This window comes from Capra hircus, chromosome 21, assembly GCF_001704415.2.
Source record: "Capra hircus breed San Clemente chromosome 21, ASM170441v1, whole genome shotgun sequence".
NCBI classification, from domain to species: domain Eukaryota; kingdom Metazoa; phylum Chordata; class Mammalia; order Artiodactyla; family Bovidae; genus Capra; species Capra hircus.
Window position 1 is genome coordinate 67,604,404 of NC_030828.1, and position 18,096 is coordinate 67,622,499.

At 56.2% G+C, this 18,096-nt stretch overlaps 1 protein-coding gene across 2 annotated transcripts in view; it reads right to left on the bottom strand.

The window, feature by feature from the left end:
- Positions 1-18,096, bottom strand: part of PPP1R13B (protein phosphatase 1 regulatory subunit 13B) — a 73,908-nt gene that overhangs the window by 1,994 nt on the left and 53,818 nt on the right. Inside the window, exons 5-16 of one of the 2 annotated variants that reach the window (XM_018066083.1) lie at positions 17,376-17,477; positions 15,019-15,193; positions 13,744-13,940; positions 11,709-11,849; positions 8,412-8,592; positions 6,795-6,899; positions 5,016-5,185; positions 4,162-4,663; positions 2,411-3,162; positions 1,744-1,881; positions 1,535-1,668; positions 781-947 (exon numbers count right to left, since the gene is read on the bottom strand). In XM_018066083.1, the coding sequence (XP_017921572.1) occupies positions 781-947; positions 1,535-1,668; positions 1,744-1,881; positions 2,411-3,162; positions 4,162-4,663; positions 5,016-5,185; positions 6,795-6,899; positions 8,412-8,592; positions 11,709-11,849; positions 13,744-13,940; positions 15,019-15,193; positions 17,376-17,477 (2,764 nt within the window). The remainder of the gene's footprint in view (positions 1-780; positions 948-1,534; positions 1,669-1,743; positions 1,882-2,410; positions 3,163-4,161; positions 4,664-5,015; positions 5,186-6,794; positions 6,900-8,411; positions 8,593-11,708; positions 11,850-13,743; positions 13,941-15,018; positions 15,194-17,375; positions 17,478-18,096) is intronic. The other variant, XM_018066084.1, reaches the window with a different exon arrangement.

Below are 18,096 nucleotides of genomic sequence, written 5' to 3' on the forward strand. Positions count from 1 at the left end.
CAGCCCGCTGGGGCCGCAGCAGAGCGCTTAGAGGCTGGGCCGGCTGCCACCCCTCCTCCCCCATAACGCCACGAGTCCCTTCCGTGTCCCAGCAAGAGGCCCGCAGCAGAAGCTTCATGTCCAGAAGCAAAGGTGCATTCATGCTAAGTTGCTTCAGTCGTGTCCGACTCTGCAACCCTAAGTAACTTGGCCCACCAGGCTCCTCTGTCCACGGGATTCTCCAGGCAAGAACACTGGAGTGGGTCGCCATGCCCTTCTCCAGGGAGAAGAAAAAGTGGTGTTTCTTAGGGTGAAACTTACAACCCACAAGCCCATGACTGAAGACCTGTGTGCTGCTCTTGGGGGTGGGACGCATACTCCACCAGAACGACAGGCCACCGCCTCCCAGCACAGGCGTCCCCCGCCCCCTGCCCTGGGGACTGGGCCTGGGGCACTGCCCTTCTGTGCGTCACTGTCCACAGAGTGGGGACTGAGACCACCCGGGATACCGCCCTCAAGGCCTCGCTCTGGCTGCGTGCCCAGGGCATCCTGGCCGCCCACAGAGAGCATCTGGCAGAGAGGGGAAGACTTTGTTTTGAGCAACTTGGCATGGAATCCTGACCATAAGATGTGACAGGTCTTCAGGGATGAGCCCAAGGGCTGGGGTGACCTCTAGTCCCAGGAGACAGACTGGGCTTCCCCAAGGGTGAGCTCGGGGCTTCTCTTGGGCCAGGCAGTGGCGTGGCGCACGCCCACCGTGGCCCAGGAACGGCGCCCAAGGGCGTGTGCCCACGCCCCTACCGTATAGAAACTGGGAGCACTGGATGTAGCCCTCCTCCATCTCCTCGCACTTGTCCGCGGCCGTCTCGATGTCGCTGATGGTGGAGGCAAAGATGGCAGCGCCGCTCTCCACCAGCTGCTTGCAGAGGTGGACGCTGTTGCAAGAGGCGGCACAGTGCAGGGGCGTCCTGGGGGGACACAGGGAGGCCTCACGCCCTGCCGGTGGCCCGGGTCCCAGGCGGCCTGCAGGGTGCGCACTCACCGCCCAGCCAGCTGCTGTGTTGCCGCCTTTGCAGGGGCCTGATTCTACTCCCACTTTTACGACGGACACACAGACCATACATACACACACACACCGCCCCCAGCACACCACACCCACACCTCAAAAGGCTGGGTGGTGAGTGGACCAAGAAGCAACCTGTAAACTGCGTGTTCGTGGTGTGACATGAACACGCCCTCACAGCGTGGATATGGCCCTCACAGCAGCTGTGATGGTAACGGCTGTATGTTACCACAATATAAAGAAACAGATGTTCACAGGCGGTGGCGAAGACCGCGGCCTGAGGCTCACGGTCAACGGCACGGGTCCCTCCACACAGGCTTTCTGGCCGCTTGAGAACAAAGAGTTCCGTGGTCAGCCGTGTGACAGGCGTGATCACAGCAGCGCCTCTGGCAAACCCAGCGCGAGGACGGAGGTGGCTGGGAGGAGGCGTGGCCCCGGTGCGGCTGTCCTGTCTCCTTCCCTCCTCTGCCCCCACCCACCCCGGGGCCTCACCAGCCGTCACTGTCGGCGGCGTTCACGTTGACCCCGAAGTCCAGCAGGAACCGCACGATGTGGTGGTGGCCGGCGCAGACGGCGTTATGCAGGGGGGTGATGCCCTCGTCGTTGGGCTTGCTGGGGTCCTCCACCTACGACACGGGACACGGCGCGTGAGCCCCGACAGGCGCCGCCAGGGCCGCTGCCCCACACAGGCACGCGCTCACCTCGTAGATGACCCTCTGCACCAGGTCGAACTCGCCCTCCAGAGATGCGTCCAGGAGCAGTGCCAGCGGGTTGAAGCGGACCCGCAAGCCATGCCCCGTCCGTTCTGAGTTGGGCTTCTTCAGGTTGGTCCGCTTGCTCTATGGGGAGGAAGCGTGCTTTGCATTTCAAAGCGACCCCACGCAAGCAGGCTGGGAGCGGAGGAGAGGAGGCAGGAGGAAGGGTCCCTAGAGCCTGAGGCGGAGCTGCACCCGCAGCGCCTCCACCTGCAGCCCCAGCGAGCAAGAAGGGGGCCCTGCAGACCAGCCTGCGCCTGGCTCTCACAGGTGGCTCTGCCTTGGGGGCTGGGCTGTCCCTGCAGGTGCCCGAGGGAGGCAGCGAGGGGGACCTCAGAGCTGAACTGCCCCTGCCCTGCAGGGGCTCAGGGCAAGAGGCTCCCCCCTCCCTCTGCTCCTTCAGCACCGCTCTCCCCCCAGTGCTCTTGTCTAGAAGGATCTCCTCCCCTAGCTGCCTGCCCTGATCCCAGCGACGCCCCCTTTCCTCAGGAACCCTTGGGCCCCCAGGGCGAGGCTGGCTCCACTGCCCGGCACCACCCGACCCAGGTGTGTCCCCGACCAGCTCTGGTTGGCTGGCCAGGAAGCCGGTGCCCTGGTCTAGGGCGACACCCACCGTAGAGGCCGAGGACAGTGGCACAGCTGGGGGCGCCTGCTCCTCCCCTGGAGAGGGGGCCTCAGCCCCAGGGCTGGGGACCTGCTCGGTGGACGGGGCTGTGGCCACGTTGTTGTTGTCATCCTCGGCCGGCTCAGCCATCTGGCGGGTGTTCGGAGGACAGAGCAGGCCCTCGGGTTCAGGGGAAGGGAGCCGGTTGTCGTTGGCATCGGAGGCTGGGGGGTGCTCTACGGGGAGCGGGGCGGTGGGCGGGGCGGGGCCGGCCTCGCCCAGGTTCCCGTTGGCAGTGGCGTTCCCATTGTCCACATCAGCCAAGGAGCCCAGGAAGTCCTGCGAGGGGCTGGGCTGGTAGAACGGGGCGCCCTCCATGCCGCCAGCCAGCGTATTGAAACGCTGGTACAGCAGCTTCTGGATGTTGGGCCCAGCAGGACCCTCGGGCTCTGTGATGGAGCTGCGCTTCTTCAGGGGCCGCGGCGCGTTGGCCAGCTTCCTGCGCAGGGCCTCCAGGTCGGCGTCGCTCTGGTAGCGCAGCGGCGAGTGCACGATGGGCGTCAGCTTGGTGGGGCTGAGCGGCCGCGGCAGGCTCTCCACGGCCCCGTCCCCAGGCGGCGCAGGGCTTTCGGGCTCTGGCTCCTTCTCGGTGCTCTCCCCGGGAGGCGGGGGCTGCGCGGCACCCGGGGCCAGCGAGCCGTGGAGGAAGGGCAGCGGGGACGGGGACGTGGAGCCCGATGGCAGAACCGGCTTCCCGTATACTGGGGAGACAAGCCTAGCGCTCAGAGGCCGCAGGAAAGCCAAGGGAACCCGCCAACTCCTCCCTGGGGAGGGGGACTCTCTACTTGATTGGTGTGTAAGGAATCAGGGCTTTTTCAGATGCAAAAAAGAAAAAGGCTGCGAAGTGGCCTACCGACTGTAAAGAGGCACTCGCTGTTTGCTAGCCGAGGAGAACCACGTGACCCTGGGGCTACGCCACATGGCGAAGACCACAGGCTGCCTCAGGAAGCAAGGGCCCTGGTGGCCCTGGTGCTCCTTGTCCCCAAGGCCAGAGCCTGCCGCAGGTCAGGGCTAGCATGTCCACCTGGGGCCCCCTGGGCCCCTGTGGGGACCCTGGAGAGTCTCAAACTAGATTCTGGAACCTGCAGCCCACAGGGGAGAACTCTGAGGAGACCCCAGACTTCCCTGAGGCCCAGATCCTGCCACCCAGGAGGAACCACCATCAGCCTCCACACGCGGGAGCCGAGCTCTGTTCTCACACCTGCCTCCCCAGGAGACCAGGGCGGACTTCCCTGCACCCAAACCAGAGCTCTACGTCCCTGTGGGCTCTGCGAGAGGACCCCAAAGCAGCAAAACCCTTCCCTCATATCACGCCAGGGGCCTGGTTCGGCGACTGCTAGGGGGCCAGGGTATCAGGTCCAGGCAGACCCCCACGACGCCAGCTCCTAGATAAGTCCTGCACAAGTGACTACAAAGCAGGAGAAAAAAAGAGAGCAAATTCTGAGATATCAGCCTTCTACAGCCTGGATTTCCGGAGTAACGTGGGCAGGTGGGTGCTCAGACAGGAAGTCAGGGAGCTGGCGTCTACCGGCAGGACCGCTCTGTGAGCGTCATCTTCATCCCCGCTCACACAGACGCCCACAGCCACGTCACTAGGAATCAAGTCTAACCCTAAACAGCCTGTGGCCCAGAACTCTGGGTACAGACTGGCATTTTCTGAAAGAGGATTTCCCAGCCCCAGGAGGACACGCCCCCCATACCTGCTTTAACCGACTTATTCGCGGTGCCGTGCGCGGCCGGCTGGTAATTCTTAGGTGGTGTGGCTTGCTGGAGGTACATGGAGTATATGGAACTTGAATTCACCGTCTGGGGTCCTTTCCTGGGGGACTGTGGCCTCGACCCTTTATCAGCCAGGAAGGGCCTAATGGCCACAGTCAGCGGGAGTTCGGGTTTGCCATCTCCGGCTGGAAACGCAGGCAGCCCTGCAGGCGGGTATGTGGGACTTGGGGGCACAGAAATCCTCTGCTGAATCTGCTGCGAGGAGCCCGGTTGGTGCGGGCCGCCTGCAGGGGGCAGCGGGGCGGGCTTCTGCCGACCGGGAAGGCCTGCGCTGGGCCTGGGCAAGCTGCCCTCCTTCCTTCTCTCCAGAGAGTTGGTCGAGCCCGGGCCCACAGGGGCAGGACTTGGGTATGTCCCATAGCTTGGGGGCAGCGGCTTGCTTACACCAGGCAGAGGGGGCGGCACTTTGCCAGTCTCCATGCCCTAAATCAACATATTAGAGAGGAACACAGAGTCAGCTTCTGACAAGCTCAGCACGTTTCCACCCCTGGTCACAGGAGTACAGAGTAGGACTGTCCTTCCAAGGGGCCCGTGAGCAGGTGCGGCACGCTGAGAGGGTCGCACAGCAGGGGGACAATCCTGACCTCAGGCCTCCCACGCATGCCCAGCCCACGTGCTCAGGGCCGTGAACTCCTTCAGACTTGGGTATGACGTGGACACTAACAGGATTAGTTTGCCTCATGACACCTCATACCCCTTAGATGAAGACAAGGCTGAAGAGGGGTGTGGTCAGCTACAGGCTTGTTTGTGTTCTGGACAAAGACTGATGACCTACCAGCTTCTCCGGAGCACTCAGGGCTGACAGGGGCATGGGCTGGCTAGAGACGGGCCCCTGCTTGAGCGGCCCCTCGGCACTCGTGTCCTTCCAGTCCACACCGGCAATCTGCGGTGGTCTCACTGAAGAGCTAGAATTCTGTTTTAAGGTTGGCCAGTTTCCATCATTGACTTGAAAAGAACACAGAATTTAAGTAAAATTTTTCTTGAAATTAATTGAACCAATGTAAGAATAACCCACTGCCAGAAGCAAAAAAATCACCTCTGAGACAGCACGCGCTGATGGAGCCACACGGGCAGCCGCAGAGACTGCCGAGGGGCCTCGCCAGCACCCACGGGGCTCTCAGGTGCGCAGAGACTCATCGACCGAGCACACAGATTTGCCAGCCCCGGCGAGGGGCCGGGGGGCTAGAGAGACATTCTCAGCTCCCATCGAAATACAAGTCAAACCCATTACATCAACACCAACAAGCGAAACAAGCCTTGGCACAGGGCTTTCAAACACTATTTACAAATACAGTTACACACAGCAATAAAAAAGATTTATCTTTTGACTTCCTAACAGGTTTGACTTGTACTACTTCTGGGATTAGAAGAAAAATTTGGCTTTAGTCTGTTAGAAATTTCCAGCCTCTGAAAATAATTCATGATCACAGGAGAGCGGTACAGTTCCCAGTGATTGGAGTAGCGGGCCATCAATCCACTGCAGTGATGAGAAAGCCAGTGAGCCCAGGTTCTCAGGAAAGCCACCGAAAAGGCACACCGTTCAACAGCGTTTTCCAAACTGAGAGAGGCTGCAGAAGCATCCCCTGGTGGCACAGGCTGGCTCTCAGGGAGGGAGTGGCAGGGGCTGGACTGGAGGGGAAAAGGGACGCCTGGGGCACTGTCCCGACCCTCCTGCCGCCTGCCAGCACAGCGGGGGGGGGGGGGGGGCTGAGGGGCGGCTGGCAGCGCCCTCCAGGACAGCCGCTCTGCTGCAGCTCACACCGCCCCTGGTGAGGGGGAGGCCTCGCGCGTCCTGGAGAGGGCCAGAGGGCGCCGGGCAGTGGCCCCTCCGAGGCAGAGCCTGCCTGTGGCTGCAGCACTGCGCGCCCGCTGCCTCCCTGCTCAGCCCGGCCCGGCTGCCAGCCCTGGCGAGCACTCCCAGGCCTCAGGCCAAGCCACCCCTTTGCTCACTGTGGGCCATGCCACTCCCCGTCTGGAGGTGTGTGCGCTCTCACGCCCCTTGGTGCTCTCAGGCTGGGCCGTGTGGGCCACAGACGCGCAGTCTCACCAGGGATGCGCTGAGAGCAGACCCCAGGCTAAAGGGCAACAAACAGCTGACGCAGGAGAGGCGGCTGGCCTCGCTAAGGGTCTCAGGAAACGTGGCTGCCAGCCGCTCCTGAGATGGCAGACCCACAGGAGAGTTCGTGGACGTCAGGCACAAAGGCCCTGGACAGGGTCTAGGACTACTCTTTCTTCAGAATGAGGCAGAAGATACAGAAGAAAGACCCACTCATTCTTGTTAGCAACAGTCAACCATCTGAACGTGTGATGGGAGATTCCTGCATGAAGCAAGAACTCAAAGCCTCATAATGAACTCAGAAAATCATCTTCATTCTGTAAAAACAGAACCAGAACAGCCCCTCTGGGCTGACACCTGTCAGGCCCCTCCTAGGTGCCACTCCTGCCCGGGAGGTGGTGGTCGGGTCTGAGCGGGGAGCAGCCTTTGTCAGTTTGGAAGGCCTGCAGATTTGGCAGCGTCACCAGAGCTCCCCAGCGGGCCTGCCGGCCGACATACGCTTTGCAAACGGGCTCGCGGGGCGCTGCGATGGGCCGCGGCCAGGCCCGGCGTCAAGGTCTGACACTGTCCACAGACGGGTCGCTCTGGGTTGACCATGGCCATCTGTGCGACACAGAACCAGAAGGACAGCCGAGGGCACGTTAGAGTATCCTGGGAGCCTTCTCACTGAGGCTCTCCACCCGGGCTGTGGGCTGGCATGGGGCCCTTGCGCCCACTCACCCTGCAGCACAGAGGGGGACACGGCCTCCCAGCCCCTGTGAGGGGCTCCTCCTGGCGGCCCTGGCCAGGCAGCCCAGCACATGCCCGTGAGGAGAAGGGGACTGCAAGGCACCAGCAGCTCGGGCGGGCTGGCAGCGTTTAAACCGAGCAGGACCTGGCTGTGCTGATCACCTGCCCTGGACCCGATGATCATGGACCCTCACCATCGGGTGGGCCAAACGATAAACAACAGCTTCTCGATAGAAGCTGCAACTGAAGTCTCATGCAGATTACGTGTGCCATGTGGCTTCTGAGACACGGCCACGAAGGGACCTGTGCCAGGGCATGTGGCCCAGGAAGGCTGAGGACGCCTCATCCCGCCGGGGTCAGGGCGAGCCCCACGCCCTCCAGCGGCGCGGCCACTCAGACCAGGTGCCAGGCAAGCGACCGCCACCCGTGAAGCCCCCAGAATGGAGGCCCGGCCTGCCGGCGGTCCTGCTGTGGCGAATGAAGAGCGGCAGCTGCACCTGCGCTCCGCGACCCCCGTGACGGGCAGCCCCTGCCGTGACGTCTCCCTACCCGGCACCGGATGCATCAGGGCCAAACGTGGCATTCTGAATGTGCTGTCTTCCTCTGAGAAAGGAGTGTGGCCTCTCCACAGAGACCAGGGCTGTGCTCGGCTGGGAAGCCGGGGCGCTGCAGGGACCCCATATCCTCAGGGAGGTTATGCACCGCATGGAGCTGGAGGCCTGAGTCTGGTCACACGGCCAACTCAGGGTGGTGAGGGCCAAAGGGATGGTTTGTGGACTTTTTGATGGACGGAGCCCGTGCTGGCGGGGAAGGCAGAGCAGCTGCAGCAGTGATCCGCAACCTTGGCAGCACCAGGGACCGGTGTGTGGGAGACAGTGTTTCCACGGACCAGGAGCCAAGGGGTGGTTTCAAGATGATTCAAGTGCATTACGCTGATTGTGCACTTGTTTCTAATCTCATGCCACCGCTGATCTGACAGGAAGTCCTGGCCCATGGGGACCCCTGAGCCACAGGGCTCTGCCCCTGGGGAGGCAGCTGGGTCAGGAGGACGAGCAGCATCCCAGCTGCAGGGAGGCACCCTGCTGGCCACCGAGTGCCCTCAAGGGAAAGAAAACCTTGGTGGGAGAGACCCAGGTCTTAACTAAGCTGTGTTTTCAGAAACCAGAGTTAAGGATGCTGAGTACAAAAAAGGGCCCCCTCCAGTCTCAGGATTGTTGTTACCGTGGTGGCGCACAGCTCCCTAAAAGCTGCCTGAGACGACGATGTGCCTCAAGGGACACTTCACCGGGGCTGGAGTGCGAGGTGGGGCCCTTCTGAGGCCTCTGTCCCCCCCAGTTCTCCTCCCTGCCCCCCTGCTCTCCCTGGAAGAGGGCCAGGGCCACTCACCAGATTTGGATCTTCCGTGGGCAGCACTCGAGGTGCCGGTGAGGGACTGGGGCTTCGCCGGGTCTCCGGGCGCAGGGCAGCTGCCGGTGCTGGGCACCTGGATATACGGCCCCACCGCCGCCACCCTGCCGGGCGCGCTCAGGGGTGACTGAGGCGACGACGTGCCGTTCACGCGGCTCAGCTGCAACACGGAGAGGAAGAGTCAGGAGAACTGTCAGCCTAGTATGACGGACGGCTCAGACCCGAGCCACACGTAGGAAGCTCCACCAGCCTGGGAGCCCAGTGCCTAGAAAGGGTGAGACTTCCGGAAAGGGCCCTGGCCCAGCCCTGTATGGGTGATGCCCTGATAACACCCACCTGGGTGGGAGTGGTAAAGGCCAGGAGCTGAGTGGAGACACCTGGGCGGGCAGAGAGGCACCGTCCGAGCCTGAGCTCTGGGCCTGGCCTCTCCCACTCAGTCACTGTGCTACCTCGGGCAAGTGACTGACCGTTTCCGAGCCCCTGCGGCCCTGTCTGGAAAGCTGGGGGAAGGGCTGTCACAGGACTGAAGGAGACGCGTGGGACACAGTGACAGGGTCTGGACGGGCAAGACTCTGAGCAGCTCCCTGAGGCAGTTCTGCCCTTCTCGGCAAGGACACTGGTCTCGTGACACTGCCCCACCACAAAAGCGTGCCAACCAGAGATCTGACGGGAGACGCAGACCCTCAGAGCTCCCCAGACAGGCTCGAGGTGAGACACCCATGCCTTTCCTCCAGCTGCTCGCAGAAGCCCGCATGCGTGAGCACTGGTCCCCTGGAGAAACGGTCCACGAGATGAAAAGCACCCTTTATCTTTGTTGCTGCGTGTGGGCCTTCACTCGTGGCATGCAGGCCCAGTTCCCTGACCAGGATCGGACCCGGGCCCCCTGCACGGGAGCGTGGAGCCCTAACGCTGGGCCACCAGGGAAGTCCCAGGGTCCATGATTCTGACAGCTGCTCAAAGGTGCCAGAAACCTTTGGGTTGGAGACGCATCTCTGCAGGAGCACCAGCCTCTTCAGGGAGATGCCCTGATGTATCGGGTTCAATAAGCAGTAATGTCTGTATAGCCATTTGGGATGGTTAATTTTACCCATCAACATGGCGCGGCTGTGGTGGTATTTTTAACATTTAAATCAACAGACTGTGAGTAAAGCAGATTGCCCTCCATAATGTGGCCAGGACGGCCCATCAGTTGAAGGCCCTAGAGGAAAAGACTGAGGCTCTTGGAAGCAGAGGGAGTTTTGTGGGCAGACAGCCTCAGACCCAGGCTGCAACACCAGCAACTCCCTGGGTTCTTCAGGCCGTAGGCCAGCTGCCCAGAGCTGGGGGGTGCCAGTCTCCACACCCGCATCAACAACTCCTTACAATGAGGTGACTGGTCGATCTCCACACAGGTTGCACAGAGGACTGGCCCACCATCACTAAGACTGAAACGTAAGCAAGTGTGGAGCAAGGCCACGCCTCCTCTCCCATGGTCTCTGGGAGAAAAGGGAACCATTATCTGAAATCAGGGCGTTACACAGAGAACCACTGACCTCTAGGCACCCTGGTTAAAAGAAAACAGTGCAGCTTTGTAGCCAAGAGCCTCTGCAGCTGAGAACACTGAGCTGAGGCCCCTGGCACCTGTCCTCCTCTGGGCTGCCTCCCCCACCCCACCAGGGGAGCCCCTGACGCCCAGCCCTCGCCTCCTGAGCTGCCCCAAGGATGCTGGCCCACTGCCAGAGCGGCGCGCGCTGAGGGCGAGGGACTCCTGGGGCACTGTCCCAGCTGCCGGCCCCCGCTCCCCTTCCACTGCTGAGGGGCGGGGCCAGTCAGCTCTGCACTGAGGCCCTGCTCGCCCGGAGCCCAAAGCACCGCTGGGGGAGCATGGGACCAGCCAGACGCCCCACACAGCAGTGCCCATCCCCCCACACGTTCCCTGTGATACAGACACTCATGAAGTGCTGGGAGTCACATCAAGACTCGGGGAGCTCTACTGACAACAGGGCTGGAAAACGGGAACACGGGCCCTGGGATATAGAGAACCACCAGAAGTTACACAAGGAATGAAGTGCTGACCGGAAATACACCCCCGTCACAGTTAAACAGAAAAAGACTAGCCACAGAGCAGTGCAAATGACGTGAGTGAGCGTGAAAGTGGCTCAGTCGCGTCCGACTCTGAGAGTCCATGGACTATACCATCCATGGGATTCTCGGCCAGAATACTGGAGTGGGTAGCCTTTGCCTTCTCCAGGGGATCTTCCTGACCCAGGGATCGAACCCAGGTCTCCAGCATTGCAGGCATATTCTTTATCAGCTGAGCCACAAGGGAAGCCCAATAATACTGGAGCGGGTAGCCTATCCCTTCTCCAGCTGATCCTCCCAACCCAGAAATCGAACCAGGGTCTCCTGCATTGCAGGCGATTCTTTACCAACTGAGCTATGATGTAATTCCTACAATTCCATTTTCAATTAAACACTGAATACTTTTCTGTCTATATTAAGCAAAAGACTGGCACCACTAACAAGTATCATCCCTGGAGAATGAGGAGGCCAGCATGCTGTCCAAGTCTCCCTAAACATTTCTGTTCTGTTCAGGGGGCTTCCCAGGGGGCGCTGGCGGTGAAGAACCCGCCTGCCAACGCAGGAGGCGTGAGAGACACAGGTTCGACCCCTGGGTTGGGAAGATCCCCTGGGGGAGGGCACAGCAACCCACTGCAGTATTCTTGCCTGGACAATCCCACGGACAGATGAGCCTGGTGGGCTATAGTCCACAGGGCTGTAAAGTGTCAGACATGACTGAAGCGACATAGCACATACTGTTTTAACTGTCTTCCAGTGAGTATTCATTACCTTTGAAAGTCAAAATACTAAATAAAGATTTTTAAAAAGCACTAACACCTTATACAGCACTTTGCTCAAGAGTTTACAAAGCCCTTCCACATGGGTTACCTCTAAGAAGCTTACAGCGGCCCTCAGCTCACAGTAAGTGCATCAGGCACAAAAGGTCAAGGACTCCAGGGCCCAGGGCTCCCCAGCGGAGGGAGGCAGAGCTGCCTGGGGAGGGCGCACGGTGAGCAGCAGCAGTCTGGGGTGCAGACGGGTTGGCCTGATCCCACACTCCAGGAAACAACTGTGTCTTTGGGAACAAGAACTTACTTCTACTGTCATTTTTTATGGTTTACGGCCAATTCGTGTTCTATCAGCTATGGCAGTGGTGGGCAGCAGGAGGGCCTTACACTCTGAGGACGAGCCACTCTCAGTGTCCTATCTCACAGAAATGCTTTCTTTCCCACATGCCTGAAGCTTCTTCCCGTAAAGCCGCTCCCGCAGCTCGCTGATCCGCTTGTCCATCATGGCCACCTCCATGTTGCGCTTGCTCAGGAGCTCCTTCTGCTGCTGCAGCTTTGAGTTCTGCTCCTGGTTGAGCTGGTTACGAATCTGTAGAACAGAAAATACAATGCTTATGATTTGTATTCATTAAAAGGTCAAATTCTCATTGTTAGGGGGATTAAAAAAAGAAGAAGAAAAAAAGCAACATTTGGTTCTTATGTGTATTTACATACAAGCATCATCCCAGATGCTAAATATTTTACAGGTACAGCATGGATGAAGCTGGAACGTACTTCTTACGGAACAAAAAAAGAGCAGACATCTGCGAATGTGTCTTCCGAGCGTACAGAGGACTAGCGCCTGTAATGACAGTGGGAAAGAAGCCTGTGGTCCTGGGGAGCTGGGGTGGGAGGCCTGTCCTGGACACACCAAGGGACCTGGGGAGAGGCGTCTGGTTCTGCCCCACGCAGGAGACCCATGGACAGTCCGAACACCAAACTGAATGTTCCTGTATCATTTTTTAAAAATTGCTGCACACAAACTCTAACTGTGGCATGTGGGATCTAGTTCCCTAACCAGGGATCGAACCCAGGCCCTCTGCACTGGGAGCTTGGAGTCTCAGCCACTGGCCCACCAAGGAAGTCCCTTTTATGCTGTCTTAATGGGTTAGCCAGGACTTTAAGAATGTGAAGCAGAGAACAGAAAGCGTCACAGTGCGCTGTGCACGGGAGGTGAACGCGCACTGCCGCGTCAAACTCTTCCAGACGCACACAGGTGCCCGCGCGCACGCCGGCACTGAGCAGGAGGCGACGTGCGCTTTTTAAGTCTGACTGCAGTCAAAGAGCTAGAAATGCATGTAAATACATACAACACACTCATCACATTTCACTGAAAGAATTCTTAAAAACTGCACTTTTTAACAATTGCTTAAAAACAGAAAAAGTAAAAATTCTTATAACACTTTATTTCATGCCATTTTAATATTGTAATATTTATATTACAGAACTTAACAGCAGCCATCAGCCGGTTTACTCCCTGTGACTAAAAATCCCCATTTCGCAAAGCGATAGAATCCTTTTCCTGGCAAGTGCTAACAGAAGCACAAAGCTTGCTTCTGGCTGCCCAAGCCACCTGCAGCACACCTCCCGAGGGCCGCTGACGACTGTCCTCCCAAGATCCACCCTGGTTCCGTGTGACTGATCAGTCAGGAGGCTGCGGCCTTCACGCTGGGGTTGTAGGAGGAGGGAGAGAAAGCAGAGCGGGCGAGGACACAGCAAGAAGGCAGCCAGCAGGGCCCCGCCCCCACCGCGCCCCCCATGAGTGGAGTCTACCAGCTCTCTGCTCTGGGGCTTCCAGTCTCCAGAACGGGGAGACGGGCCTGTCTGCAGTGTTAAGGCAGCCCAAGCTGACAAACACAAGGATTCAACAACAGGGATCTATCTTGTCAAAATACAGTTTACACAAAGGCCTTAAGTATTATCTGAAGCTTAGTTCTTTACCTGTTCATTATATTGCCAATTAAATTCATATCAAATTTCTGTACTAAAAACATGCTAAGTGAAAGAAGTCCCTCACAAAGAACTACAACTGCCTGATTCCATTCACATGAAATTTCCAGAACAGGCAAATCCAGAGAGAAGGAAAGTAGAGTCATGGTTGCCTAAGGCTAGAGGGGTAGGGAGTTGTGGGGTGACGGCGAAGAGGCGTGGGGTTTCTTTTGCAAGTGGTGAAGATACTCTAAACTCGACTGTGGTGGTGGATACAGAACTCTGTGAAGATACTGAAAACCACTTACTTGTAAACTTTAAATGGGTGTATCATAAACTATACGAATTATAGCTCAAAGCTGTTCAAAACATTCTTTTGTACTGAATACATCTGGTGCCTACCGTTAAACTAGAATTCATTCATTTTCAATTTCTGAGGTTCACAGCCTACACGGGAAGGACACCCAAAATGAGGAAGTTTTAACAGAATCACTCCTCAGACTCAGGGGAGTCACCTGCAGCTCCTGGTACAGTCTTTTTAGCTCCACTGCTGCCGGTCCAGTCAGCTTGCCATTGTAAGGCTGGAACCCGTTCAGTTTTCCTTTCTTTAAATCTTCCAATTGTTGACTGAGTTGATCAACTCTTAAAATCGCAGTCTGTACCTCCTGCTTCTTTTCCTGGAACATGGCACTGAACCTTTCTATTTCAGCAGCTGTAATTTCCATCAGTAAAGAAAAAAACATAATTAGTTGACTGAGTTTTTTCATGGTATTTTGCTCTTTTCTGGGTGACATTTCTTCATTTCTACACCTTTAACTCAACTCTTGCATCATCCTTGGAGAGAAAACCGCAAGGTGCATAACCCAAAGCATATCTCAACAAGCCTGTGGAGCACGCGGCTACTCAGAAGACAGTCGTGTGCACGAATTATTGAATATTTTAATTTTGGGGAAATTCCTTATTTCATTGGCTGTGCTGGGTCTTAACTATGGCGTGTGGGATCTAGTTCTCTGACTAGGGCTTGAACCCAGGCTTCCTGCATCAGGAGCGAGGAGTCTCAGCCACTGGACCACCAGGGAATGTTTAAAAACCTGAATGTCTTTAAATTAGGGCAACTGTCCCAAAGCTACTTTGGTCAAGCCACTTGGGAAGCTCAATGCACCAAAGATGCCACTCTGTGAGGTACCACCCAAATCTATCTCGCGCATCACTGTGACATAAAGCAGGCGCCGGGCTTCCCTGGTGGCTCAGAGTTCAGTTCCTGGGTTGGGAAGATCCCCTGGAGAAGGGAACTGCTGCCCACTGCAGTATTCTCGCCTGGAGAATCCCATGGAGTCGCAAAGTGTCCGACACGACTGCGCGACTAACACTACTCCTGCCAAAGTGGGCGCTAACTGAACTGAACAGTAAGGTGACAATCCACGTGCACACACACAGTGAGCATTTGTGTGCTCAGCTTAACACACAGATAAAACTGGCTGTTCAGTTAAAACAGAACCTCCCTCGTGAGTTGAGTCTTTAGAGGACCCGAGTCTTAAGCCAAAGGGTGGCTGCAAGCGAGGTAACAGACGGGTCTCCCTAAAACACTACTCCCTAAAACACTACTGAGGGGGTCTTAGAAGACCCCCTCATCTCACCACGCATCCCGGCAGCTGCAGATGGCAGAGCAGAGCTCCAGTGCTTCCCTAGAGCGAGCTCTGGCATCAGCTTAGGGCTGAGGCTCCTGGAAGCAGCCTGTCTCCCCAGGCCTGCGCCCAGGGAGCGTGGGCACCCTGGGCCACGGCACATACACAGATTGCCATTCATGATCTTGCTGTAGTCCACTTGTCCCCTCATGGCACGGATCTTCTTCAGCTTATTTTCCTGGGCTTCAACTCGCTCTTTCAGTTTCTGAAGCTTTTCATTTTCAGAAACAGACTGCTGCTGACGACGCTCCTGCTGCTTCAGGAAATGTAAACGCTGTTCCTGCCGAGAGGGGAGAATAGCTAGCTTTGAAAATCGAAATGTACAGTCACTTCTGTACACTGAAAACAGTTTAAGCGGAATCCACAGGATCTCCTGTCTTCATGAATATTGGAGAAATGCTGGACACCCCCTCATTGCCATCCTGTGTGTGAAGCCCAGCAGCCCAAGCTTCCTGCTGTTGGTACAGGTTTCCCGCGCCTACAAAGCAGCTTCCACGGGTCCCTTGTTTAACCTCCTAAAGGAAATGAGCACTGACCAGCAGATTTTATACTGAAAAGAGAGAAGGTGATTAGTAAGGAGATGAACCTCTAATCTGCTAAGTGGCAGGGACATTGGAAGAAGTGCTTGTTTTCTTTAGGATTAGCTTCTTCAAAAGGAATCAAACATTTTCTCATCCAACAAGAACAGGACAGCCCTACAGTACAAGCACCTGTGATGCTCTGCCATAGCTCCCCAGCCGCTCATGGGAAGGCACACTGGTAGGATAACAGCACCGCCTGTGGCGCTGTCCGCAGGCACGAACATGCCTAGGGAGAGGCTTAAGTGTGGCTGCAGGCACGACACGCGCAACCCAAGGGAGGGAAGATGAGCTTGAATATGGAATAACCCGCGTTAACTTGAGTTAATGCTGAAAATATCAACGATTCCTTTCAACAGCAGTACCCCTGAGTCAATATTTGGAGAGAAAAAGAAAAGCAGAATTAGGAAAGCTTATGATGACATAATACCATGTACATTTCATCTTAGAAACATTATTAACGGAATGAATGTATCTTCCAGTTTACTTAGCTTTTAATTGTTCTTTATCCTTGTATTATTAAAAAATCCAATAAACTTTGCAAGACTACTATCAAAAACAAGTCCAACTTAAACTGTTATTAACACGAGTGTGGACAGTCACATGGTCATTCAATAAATGAACATAAGCTGAGCTGGACATCTGGTTGCTACGATCTCTCTACAGAGAAATCGGTAAGAACTCGGGCACTGGCGTCTGCACGTTCTCTGTGTAGCACTGTCAGGGCATTTAAGATCATTACACCAAGAATCCTTCTCAGCAGGCATGGGAGATGGGTCTGATGTTTTAGTCCATGACTAAACCATTCTTCAGAACAGCTGTGAAACCAAGCCGTCAGTGTGGGGCCATCCTGGGTACAAAAGCCCTTCTGTGTCCCCCTTCTGGTTTATAGTTTATAGGAAAAGGGCTTCAGACTCCTACACCTTCCCTGAGACCAAAAGGCAGACTCAAACAGTCACTAACCAGGGCAGTGAGGGAAGGCAGAAACAAAGCAGGAGCTGTCAGGAAACAGGGTCCTGGCCCCTCCGCCTGCCTCCTCGCTGCCCCCGGGGATACACTTCACAACGTATCTTGAGCTCCCCTGCAGAAATTTAGGCCCCACCGGGTGGAGGCTGGTAATTCCAGGCTGAGCACAAGACTCCTGGACACTAGCCTGTTATCTCACCACCAACCTATCAGAAGACAGTCACACACTGCAGTCTTCACCCCAAATTTTGCCTATTAAAAAAAAATACATTCCTGAGAACCATCAATGAGTTTGGATTTTTTGAGCATGAGCCAACTGTTCTCCTTGCCCGGCCCTGCAATAAAGCTCTTTTCCTGCAATAAAACTCCAACATTTCCATTTTGGTTTCTTTGTTTTCACTAAGGGTGGGCAATAGTTTCAAATCCTGTGTCAGAGTTTCAGTGGCAAATCGAGCCCTCAGTGTTCACTGTGAGTGCCTACCATGCCCCAGACAGAGTCCTTGCAGGCTGGGGTACGGGGAAGCCACTGTCTTCGGGGCCCATGACTAGCGTCTCATCGAGGGTCGCTGGCTTCCTCCAGAACACTAATGCCAACCATGCCGGCTGAGCACACACCCAGAGGAAAAAGAAGGGGGTGATGGAGAGCATCTTTTCTTTCCAAATTTTATCTACAATTGGGTTAAGTTCAATCGCTTCCTGTCCTGGGGTCTGAGTGTGCAAGTCAAGGGTCAGATGCTCTTGCCCAATGCCCCCCAATGTCAAGAAGCCACAGTGAGCACCTCCTATCACAGGAGAGACCATGAGGAAGGACCCTGTTTGCCACTGTGGCAGCACAGGTCTACTTATGCGGATCGGCCATGGAATCTAAAATGATGCGCAAGGACACTCGCTGGCCATTCCCCACTCTTAGTAACGTACCTTGGCCACCAACATCTGCTGCTGGTTTTCAATCTGCTGTTGCTGCCGAGCTGCCATATCTTGCAGTTCTGAGAGGGTAAGTTCAACACGTGGATTCCCAACCTATAGAGAACAAAACATGCTCAGAGGAATGGATGCTCGTCTGCGTCATCATTCTTCTCTAATGTCACAATGCACACACATCGAGATTTTTAAATAGGTTCCCTAGAAGTTAGGGGGCTTCCCTGGTGGCTCAGAGGTTAAAGCGCCTGCCTCCAATGTGGGAGACCCGGGTTCAATCCCTGGGTCGGGAAGATCCCCTGGAGAAGGAAATGGTAACCCACTCCAGTATTCTTGCCTGGGAAATCCCATGGACGGAGAAGCCTGGGTAGGCTACAGTCCATGGGGTCACAAAGAGTCGGACACGACTGAGCAACTTCACTTCACTTCACTAGAAGTCAGAGGAACATAAGTCAGTTTACTTTCTCCTAAGAACCTCTCCTCATTGTCGACTGCTTCTATTAAATTTATCTGAGTAAATGGGGGTGCCAACTGTTTAAGAGTACACGAACTAAAACATAAACGTGCAGGTGACACCTAAAGGCAAATGTCATTTCACTGCCACCGGGTCTCGAGAAGCTGAAATGCATCAAAGATGCTGAAATGTAAACATCTCATTAGAACACCACCGGCATGGCCTACACTAAAGACTGACCCACGATCGACAAAGCATCATCCACAT